This window comes from Porites lutea, chromosome 5, assembly GCF_958299795.1.
Source record: "Porites lutea chromosome 5, jaPorLute2.1, whole genome shotgun sequence".
In the NCBI taxonomy this organism is placed as follows: Eukaryota; Metazoa; Cnidaria; class Anthozoa; order Scleractinia; family Poritidae; genus Porites; species Porites lutea.
The window spans coordinates 3,401,309-3,412,214 of record NC_133205.1 but is presented as its reverse complement, the minus strand read 5'-3'; the positions used below and the strand labels follow the sequence as shown (position 1 = coordinate 3,412,214).

General features: G+C 38.7%; 1 protein-coding gene across 1 annotated transcript; it reads left to right on the top strand.

Moving 5' to 3' along the window:
- Positions 1–7,047: 7,047 nt before the first annotated feature.
- On the top strand, positions 7,048–9,827 carry LOC140936851 (uncharacterized). Its single transcript, XM_073386358.1, has 2 exons — positions 7,048–7,295; positions 8,717–9,827. The coding sequence occupies exons 1-2, from the start codon at positions 7,048–7,050 to the stop codon at positions 9,825–9,827; spliced, it is 1,359 nt and encodes a 452-aa protein (XP_073242459.1).
- The last annotated feature ends 1,079 nt before the right edge of the window (positions 9,828–10,906 follow it).

Genomic DNA, 10,906 nt, shown 5'->3' with positions numbered 1-10,906 from the left:
GTGACTATAGCTGAGGACCCTGTCGGTTTAATTCTGAGCGTGAAAATCTCGCAAGGAGCTCGAGAGCGGAGGAAGACAAACAGAAAACGTCACAGTTAGACAACCATGGCTAGCTTTCCATCACCTTTAGGGCCGTCTTTCAAATTACCGGTAGTTCATTAGCAAAGAAATGTTACCTAAGAAAGCTGCTAACGTATATGTGACTGTTGTAAAATGTGGTGACCAATAGAACATAAATGAAAACAATAAATATCATACCTTGTTAGTTTGATTTCGTCCTATTCGTGGACATGTATATAGCTTACACGAACTGGAATTGCTCTGGCTAGCTGCGAATGGCTGAAGTTCCTCGCCGCTGAAGGAATTGTTTTGCCGATAGATTCGAATCCAAATAGAGCGCTGATATTAAAATCACTTAACATTCATTTTAGTTGGTTTTTCTTAAGCACCCGCTTTGTATTTTTAAGTAGGTTACTTCCTCTTCACTTATTTGGGTGGCAGAGCATTGAGTACGATAAAAACTTGACAACGCGGAATGAAATGGTTCTGTTCTTGAAAGAGATGCGGAGAAACTCACCACGACGAAAGTAATCGCGGTACTGGCGTATATTATATATCATACTATAATGGTACTATTACTGAGTACACCTGTAAACTGAGTGTGTGTGTTTTTTGGCGTTCTTCATAGTCTACGATTTACATCCATTTTCAGGTACCCCTATAACAATGTGTAATAAATTTGTATAAGCTCCTTTCTATAAAATGCTGAATAAAAAAGTTCTGGCACAATACCAGTCGAATTCACCAGCGTCTCGTGATATATTTTTAAGTGACATTATATATTAGAGTGCCCCCGAATTTCAAAGGGGTTTTTTTGTTTTGCTTATAATATGTCCGTACACCCTCCAACGATAGTTAAAGTTGACAACGTTGGAGCACTGTTATGGTGGCCTGCGTCGCAGACAGTCGAAATCAGTATCGTGTTCTCTATCTAGGTCTAGAGTGTAAACGTGTGTCATAGACGGCACTAAAACACAGGTTCGCTCAGATCGGCGAAATGTTTTCAAAATTTTAGTACCATCGATTTTCGTATTGTTCAGTGGGTTGTTTTTACATTTTCTCCAAACATTTCTGGGACGACTCAGCTGTTAGCCTAAACCTACCTTCAAATACTAATATAACGATTACAGGTCAAGACGGCAAACATTAAAAAAAATCAGTTGCTTGTAAGATTTCTCCAATATTAGAAAACGATTTGATCTCATCGAAACAAGAATTTTGCCCCGACACAGGATAACCAATTTGTTATTATAGCAAAGTGTCCCCTCGCCCTTTCTACTTCCTGGTGGCAATTTGCATAATTGAAAGCTTAAGGAAAAGGTCATGTACCGCGAAGTGATGTGTTTGGACATATGATGAATTACTCCTTAAATTAATAATCTCAACATCAAGCAGCTTAAAAATCGAAAAGCTGAATATCCACTCTGCTTGAACTCTTCTCTAAGGATAAACATTAAAAATTGTTTTATCACGTCGAATTACACTCAGTGTTCGCAAACAATTCTCATCTGCGTCCTCTCTTTTCGAGGGGTTATGATGTGTGCTTGGGGAGATAAAAGTAGAAAATGTACCTTCAGCTGTAAAGTAACTTCTAAAACAAAGCCATCGTCAGAGACAAAGAGCATGCAGCAAATTTCTTCTTATGTTTTTTTTTTTTATCATCTTCTGATACTAGGTTTAATGATAATTTAATTTATAATTATCAGAAAATATCGCGTGTTCTTTTATTTTCATGATTTTTTTTACATCGTTTTAGACTTTTATGGGCCGGAAGCTGTGTAAATCTAGAGTCTGCCATTTTATCTAAAAAACAGTCCGCTTCCCTAACTCGACTAATCTTCAAGGGAAATCATAAAAAGAATAAATTCATCGGGAATGATCGCCATGAAAAAATAGCGTCAAAGCTTTTTGGGTTTTATATGATGAATGACCCCAACCAGAGTGATAGTAGGGACTTTAAGATCCAGCGACGCGACGGCAACGAGAACGTCGCTTAAAAAGTGAACTTGCGTTCTTTCAGTCTTTATCGCGATTATTCCTTAGTACCCACTTACTTTGTCAAATGTAGGGGAACCCTCCTGAAGTTGAATTCTAAGGGACCATATCCAAGTTCAGAAAGAGGAATAAAATTTCGTCGTTGCCTTTTATGTTCTCCATTGAACAATGGGCATTTTCACGTCGTAGTCGTGCAAAAACGGCAAGGAAATGTAGCTTCGAGTTAGCGGGAGGTTCGAGTTATTGAGGGTAACATCACAGCAAACATATGGAGTGAGGCAAGATTCGAGTTAACTAACGACGGTTCGAGTTATCGAAATCAACTGTATTTGACTTTTTATAGGGGAGGAGTCTCAAATTTTCAATGCTTTATGTTTGTGTCCCCAATTAGTTGTGGAAAGTTAAACTAAATACATACTTACATACTTTCGCTTAAATAATTTTGTGCCAAGTGACATGCCCAAAGAAAAGGCGTTTACAGTTTTACCCTTCGCATATGTTAAACACGAAGCACAATCGAGGTTACAAGAAACTATTTTTAGCCACGTTTTGAAACTTTCCAGCAAAGTGACCGTAAAAAAATGTTGGCCCACAGTGGATCCGTAACTTGAAGTATTATTCTCCCAGAGCCATTTCTGAATGATGTACTGTGTCATGTTAGAACAACAGCACAAACATTCGGAGAACTCAGTTTTTAAAGAGAATGGTTCTTATGAATATGTCGCTTATTAAGGCAAAATTTATTGTTATTCAGTATTTAACTAACTACTATACCTGTAAAGCGTCCTGGTTTCCCCAATCCATAGTTATATTTTTTCACTTAAGGCAAGAAAGTAATTGCAGTTGTTGGCTCAAATCAGAAAGCATCTACCTGTGAGAGTTAACACATAAATTATTTCTTCATAACAGGGTAGACAGTTTGAACGGCGACAGATGCAGAACAGTTTTAAGTTTTATCAATGTACTAGGAATAAATGCTCTTTTTTATAATCTGCTTACGGCAAAAAATGCCCAACCATTTATGCCGAATTTATCAGCTGTAAAACTGGCCAAGAGAGGCTCACGGATTTCAAAAGCTTTATTTCGTTTTGCTTTTACCCTGAGTACACGAGCAATGTTACTTAGTAGAAGCGAGACATATAATTATACCAAATCTGAGGACGTAACTATATAGAAACCCGCTTTACGGCCAGCAGTTACCAAAGGATTTTTAACGGCTACATCGATTTGTCTCGGCGAATTGCTTCTACATTTTCTCATAAGAAAACCTCGTTAAAGTGGTTGTTCACTTCAAAAATACCTAATTTCGAAGCCCTGTATATCGGGAAACCCTACAATAATAAACAAGAAAAGAAGGCAGTTATAATACGTGTCTCTACCTCGCTAAAACAGTCTACAAAATTCAAAAAAGCAATACATGTAATAGGCAAAACAACAACTTTTTTGAACATCTCTTTGACGACCCTGCAAGTTCCAGGGAGGACGTAAACAAGGCTTTCTAATTCTGAACTTGGACATGGGTTTTATTCTTAAAAGAATTCATATCCAGGAGAATATACGTACAATTTACATATTTAAAAGTGAAAGCGACTGATGAAGATTGAAAGAACGCGAATTCACTTTTTAAGTAAAGGCTTCGCTGGCGTTGACGTCCTAGCCCTTCGCAGGTCTAAAGAAGTGTATTTGAGTTTATTTGCCACGTAGACGGCCGAACTCATTCATGCTTCGGATCGCCCAGCTGACAAAAGTTCTGCTTCATTTTCTGAAAACGTTCTTAGTTCAATTTACTCAAAAAGGAACTTTGGGAACCCAACGCGAATGGCCTCATTACTTTTTAGCTTTTTTAATGGAGGCATCTGATTTACGGCTCGTCTCAGGGATATTGATTACGATCAAATTTGACCGGAAGCGAATATTTTAACCTGAATACTCACATGCAACAGTTTCCCTGTAAGAACAAGAATATTGATGGTTGCAGCGAACGTACTAAGATGACATTTTGATAGTTCGGAAGTACACATTTTGTTCCGACAAACGAGAAACAATTCTTCAAAACAGTATACGTGTCGCTCTTACTCTTACTTCCTTAAAGGAACTCTCTCACATATGCTAATAATTGAAAAGGTCCAGAAGGTCATACACCGCGAGTGATGTGTTTGGACATATGATGAAAATTTCCTCTTGTTTGCATTCCCAATCAGCGAACATTAAACACTGTTTAATCACAGCATCAAGCAGCGTAAAGTTCTTGAAACTAATTCACCCTACTCCAGTTCTCAGTTCTAAAGGGTCCGATCCCCCGGTCCCATCCTCACTGAACACTCTGTAGCTAGTACCTCTCGTTTGACAGAGGATTATTAATTGCCCCTGAATTCCTGACAATTCGTTTTGCTTGCTTAGTGAAAAGAACGAATTTATGCGCAACGGGCCGGGTTATGTCGGATGTAAATCGACTTCTATGACAAAGCCGGAGACAAACATGTTTTCGAAGGTTTATTTCAAAATTACACTGCCAATCTCTCTAATATCTAATGCTAGCTTGATTCAGCTGGTCAATGCTCAGAATTTATTGCGCGTTCTTTTATTTTCATACCATTATTAATAGGTTTTTGTGATGCTATGTAATCGCTGTATAGTATTGTTTGCTCTTTTGTCTAAATATTTGACAAGGGAGAAATCTCATCCCGCAAGCACGCTTTTGGACAGTTTAAATTAAATAATATAATACCATTTCCACTACCATTACCGTTTCTACTCGATGAAACGCCGCAGATGGAAGAAAAAATTACTAATAAACGCCCCACTCACTCAGAAAAATGCGGCGTTTGTTCTAGGATTATTAAAAAATACTTAGTACACTACACCACTCAGACAATTGGGATTCTATCTCAGAGAAAAGCAAGACATTGGAACTTTTGTTTTACATGACATTACAAATTTGAAAAATACGGTTATGAAATGAGCGTCGCCCTTGAATAAACGGCGATCTTGAATAAACGTCGCATCGGAAAGCCTGAATTTCACCCGCGGTTCGAGTCGTTTTCTCCTCTCAGCAATGACGTTACTGAGGGAGCAATAACGACTCAAAGTAATCGGATGAAATTCAGGCTGCGGAAAAGGCTAAATATTTAATAAACGCCTTGGCGTTTAATCCAGTTTCTAGTAAGACTTCAATTAATTCGTTTGATCCAATTTAGGAAGACTTTAGTGGCGAATAGAGAATCGGTTACTTTAATTTGTTACTAAGGCCTTGGCCAAACGTCGAACTTTTCATTATAGACGAACCAAGCTAAGTGGGTTAAGTTCATGAAAAGTTCGACGTCTGGCTCAGTAGAGTTCGTCTGAATGAGTTTGGATCGTCCAACACGCTCTATCCGTCTGCTTCAGACAGATAGAACATCTGAAGATCGTCTCCGGACAAACGTCGATCTTTACAGGCCACGAACAAAACTAATACATGAAAAATTTGTTAAATAATGTATAATTACACTGTATTTAGTCTGGTTCAGGAGAAAATTTATTAAAAGTGCTTTTTGGTCTGATTCAGTTGATTGATTCGAAACGTCCTAAGTTCGACGTTTGACCCAACAGACGATCTTAACTTAATTTAGGTCGACCCAAATTAGAGTTTGGTTCATCTCATGAAAAGTTCGACGTTTGGCCCAGACCTAAATTCGGTTTCTTTCAACCAGCACAAATTAGAGATGTACATAATTTAAAAAGCAAAACAGAACACAATCTCGAACACTTGAAGGAGAACTTATTTAAACAGCCGAAGCCATTTTAGTAAGGTTTATTATTCACGATAGTCTCACTTTCTGTTATCTTTTAGCAGAAATTCAATTGAAGGTAGAGCTCAGATGTAGCTAGATGTGATTAAAGAAGGGTTATGGGCTCCCCCACTGCGAACATTTTCGATTTCCTAATGAAAATACTACTGAAGTCTAAAGCGTGAATTAACTTTTAAGATTACTGATCAGAACCTTTCCGACCATTATTCCGTAAAAACGACAGTCCTGCATATATATGAACTTCAGGGTAATTTTTGATCTCGATAAGTCAACTCTAGCTTTGCTCTGAGTAGACTGCAAAACAGTCGGTTTTTTTCTCAAAATCACGGTTTTTTTTCTCAAAATCAGTAAAGAAATCGGTAAAGCGTGGCGTAAGAGTCTTACGCGTGCGAAGCGCGCACGGGCGTGTGAGGCGAGAGAAAAAAAACCGACTGTCCGTTTTCCATAGAGCCTGCGAACAGCAGACGCATTTCCGGTCGTCGCTTCTCTCCCTCCGAAAAATAGAGACGACCGGAAATGCGTTTGCTGTTCGCAGGCTATTTTCCATACTATGAGTTCGTTCCAAATGTCGTCGAGCTGTCAAAAATATGTCACAACTCCACCCTCTTTGTGAATTTGATACACTCGGTGATTGATTTCGTCTCTCCCCAGTCTCACTCTCCGTTTTCAGCCTCGTTCCAGACCTTTTGTTTGACTGCTCGCGCAAAAATAACTATGGGGCATTTTGTATGCGCATGCGTCAATTTAGTCTGTTGATGCGCCACAAACATTCTCGTTCCCAGAGCTTCGATCCTTTTGGTCAGCGGCGGGGATCGAGAACTCTGGCTGGTTCCAATTTGCAGTCCGCAAATCGCGGATTTCCTGTTCGACTGCGCAGCCGCAAACGAAAAACTCCCAAAGCAACAATGGCTGACCAAGCTAAGTTAAGGTAGATTTGTTTCACGGCGCGTTGAATTTTGGCTTACAGTTTTTAGGTCTCGGCCACCTACAGTTAAAGGAAAAACAGTACGAGGTTTTAAAACATGTAGTTCTTAACAATAAAGATATTTTGGCAGTTCTGCCTACTGGATATGGCAAATCGATGATTTACCAGATGCTACCACCCATACTTAATTTCGTGGATTTTGGTGCAGAGGAATAAAAGGCGACAGTAATTGTTATTTCTCCGCTAAACGCCTTAATTCGCGACCAAATTGTTAAGATGAGAGAAAGTGGATTGAGTGTTTGCGTACTCAGAGGAGATCGCGTGGATACAGAAGACGGCGGTGATGAGGAGATTTCGCTTGAAGTGCCTGTTGACATGCTGACAAGTGCACATTTCGATCTGATATTTACTCACCCCGAGGTGTTGGTCGACAATAAGAAAGTATCCAAATTACTGAAGACGACTTCATTTAAGGAAAAAATAAAAGCAATTGTGGTAGATGAAGCCCATCTTGTTATTGATTGGTATGTTGATACGTTCAAACTGTGTTCTAATAAGCTTGTATTTTCCAATTTGGCTGATGCTATCATGCACATTGTTAATAGTCCATTTAGTACTAACCTGGATCATTCTTAAGAGAAACCTCCCTCTAGCAGTTCATGAGAGCGATAATTTGATAGTTGTCAATGGGTAAAAAATTATAACAAGAATTGATGCCACTGGCAACGTGACGGTGACAGTTCTTGTTAACTTTCAGTTTAACAGGAGTTTACAAGTCAGGCCCGTAACCAGGGGGGGTGCATGGGGTGCATTCGCACCCCCCCACAGGCCCCAAAGGTCCACATTTTGATACTCAATATCCAAGTTAGGGAGTGCGGTCGGTCAAACTGAAGTTTCAAACTTAAAACTGATATCTAAACAAAATCAAAGAATGAAAAAAGCAGTAGTGTATTCACGGGGAAAATAAAACCAGCTGCACTCTAGTAGCCGAGCCATTCAGAACATTTCAATGAGCGCACAGATGTCCGAGCTTACGTATTAATGTGCACGCTTTGCACGGGAGTTTACGACGAGCAAGACAATAACAAGGGAACGATCTCACGATTTTTGTCAGACACGTTCGCTAACGCGTCGGGTAGTATTCTCTATTTGTACGAGCACATGAACGCCCGAAGATGCAAAATCAGTTTTTTGTGTAATACGTTATAGGTACGAGAGAACAGGAAAATAGAAAGAGAAAGGCTGCAGCTAAATCTTGCCAGTCTCTCCATACATGGGTTAGTAAAGTACCCCGTCAAGAGCCATTAGACGCTGACAATGTCCACCAGTCTTGATCCGTTATCATGCTCTGAGATTTAGTCGCTACAGCCACGGAGGCTGGAGCTCGGGACTATTCTGAGGGATTAGTTCCGCAGTATTTTGATGTATCATTTTACATCGTAAAATTACTCCTTTATAACTTAATTCAAACTGTTGTATTCGAAAAATGTAATATTCAGTTCCTACCGTGTACTTTGCCGTTACAATTTCTCATGTATTGCTACTTTCCTAAATAAACGGATCAGAAAATAAAAAATGCATTTCGGTAGTTGGGTCCACTTTGGCCTCGTTAGCACCCCCCCACATAAAATCCTGGTTACGGGCCTGACAAGCATTCTAATAAATAGGACTCTGTGTCATCTATCCAGGCTCCAGCAGCCCGTTTTTTGGCAAAACTTAGGATCTTGATTTTAGAATAATTGAAAGCGACACACCGACTGGTTTTGATACTTTGAATGCTGTTGTTATTTACCCTTAGCATTCGATTAGAAAATGGTTCATACATTAAAACTAGAAATTAACAGTCCTGCCAACAGCCACTTTATATAGTAGCACCTATTACATTTTGAACTTTTTTTTTTCACAAGTCCACTTATATTATTTTTTTGCCTTTTCTTAACAACAGGAAGAGTTTCAGGCCAGCTTATGGCAAATTAGATTTGCTGACAAGTATATTTTCAAAGACACCAATTATTGGTCTAACTGCTACTGCGACAAAACAAATGCAGCAGAAAATAGTGGAAGCTATGGGGATGATTAGTCCTTTTGTTATTGATGTAAACCCTGATCGTAAAAACATTTACTTTTCGTCATCACGTAGAGGCAACCAGGGGGATGAAAAATTAGTAAACATTTTGGACCCTCTTCTTAAAGATCTCCGTTCAAGAGGACAAGACTTCCCTCTCACTATTATTTATGGAAACCTGGAGACCATTGCGAATTGTTTTTCTTATTTTAGTAGTGAACTTGGAAATGAACAATATGAACCAATAGATGCAACAAAACTTGCCAGAAACAGGCTATTTACTCAATATCATGCCCAGTATCCAGAACATGAACGAAAGAGAATTGTTGATGAACTAATTCAGGGTAAATCAAAACTAAGAATTATTTTTGCCACTGTTGCCTTTGGCATAGGGTTAGATATTAATAATATCAGACATGTACTACACATTGGTGTGTCCTATTCCATGGAAGAGTATTTTCAAGAAGCTGGTAGGGCAGGGCGAGATGGGCTACCAGCAAAAGCGCACATCTTTTTCAACAGTCACGATATTTCAAAGGGTAGAAAACAGCTGTCAGATGTTATGCGAAATTATGTCCGGGAGAAGAAGTGTAAATGGGAGATGATTTTAAATTATTTTGGGTTTAAAGCCCCCAGCAGAAGTGGCTCACTCCATGAGTGTTGTGACTTTCATCAAAACATGTGTGATTGTGATGACTGTGTAATATCCAGTATACCATCAATTTTGGAAGAGGCAGGCATACAGGATGATGAGACAACTTCTGCTGAGGCAAGTGCATCAACATCTTTGACCTTACCACCTGACCTTGAAGAAAAATTAAGGGAAGAACTACATGTTTATCGATTTTTCGTCCCTGGAACTGGAAGAACCTCTGTTGGAGGAACCAGCATGAGTAGTGGCATAACTTTGGATCTTGTTGACCAGATTGTTAAAAACGTTCATCAACTAACTTCAGTGGAAAAAAATCGAGGCAACACTCCCAATTTTTAGCAGAAGAAATGCCATAGCCATCTGGGAAATTGTCCAAAAATACATTTGAAGGTTTTTCTGATTCATTTTTCTAATAGATTAAGTGACCTCTTTTTCAGAAGATGTAATTTAAACCAGTTTCAGTGTAATACTGATTCAATTTAAAACTGTTCAATAATAATTTGATTTGGCACCTTAGGCTCTTGTAAGTATTCCAATATATTGGGGAACAAGAGAGGTGCTTTTCTTTTGAAAACATCCCTTTTCTATTTAAACATTCATAAGAAAATGTTTTGAGTTAAACCAAGCAAATGAGCATCATTCAGAAAAGTTTAGCCTTTACGGATTTTTGTCCAAGCCTGCTGCATTATAATTATCAATATCTTTGCAAAATTAAGTTGAACTAAGTTTTGTCAGTAGTCATGGTAATCATCTATAACCTTATATGTTCTAATAACTTGTATAGCTAACAGTCAAACAATGGAGTTGCTTTTCAGCACTGAGGTATTTACAAGACAAGCCCTACTGTTCAAAATTGATCAATGAAACCCTCAAGAAATTCGACAAATTCGGATATCAAATGTCTTTGGATGCCCTTTATCTATTCTTACCTGGTGCGATATGGTTGTGTACGTTTCACTCCCATACAAAGACACAACCAGCTGATTACGTACCCAAAGCCGGTCAACTTTTTAAGACACTGGTTTATAAACCATATACCCCAGTGAAAAGTGAAAAGCAAGAGTAGAGTCTGACCAGTAGGCAGTTTTCAATAGTAAAATATATTATAATCTATACACCGTATTCACAAATGGCGGACACGCGAGAAAAAACTGGTGCCTAGTCATGAAAGCGAGGAGTTGGAGGATAAACAAAATTGCAAATGAAGACTTTCAGTGAACTTGCAGAGTGTTAAGCGCGGATTCGACCTAAAATAAATTTGTACGGACTTCTTTTTAAATACAATTACGTGGGATGTCTTCTGCTTTTAATGTTTAGTAGTGATTTGTAAGCAAAGGATATATGATATTCGCAAAGCAAAGCACCTCAAAACAAAACAATAGAAATGTGGCGGTGGTGGTGGTGGTGGTGGAGGGAAA

Coding starts and splice junctions, on each gene's coding strand:
- LOC140936851 (XM_073386358.1), top strand. CDS start 7,048: ATGAGAGAAAGTGGATTGAGTGTTTGCGTACTCAGAGGAGATCGCGTG. Junction 7,296..8,716: donor GCCCATCTTGTTATTGATTG/GTATGTTGATAC, acceptor TCTTAACAACAG/GAAGAGTTTCAGGCCAGCTT.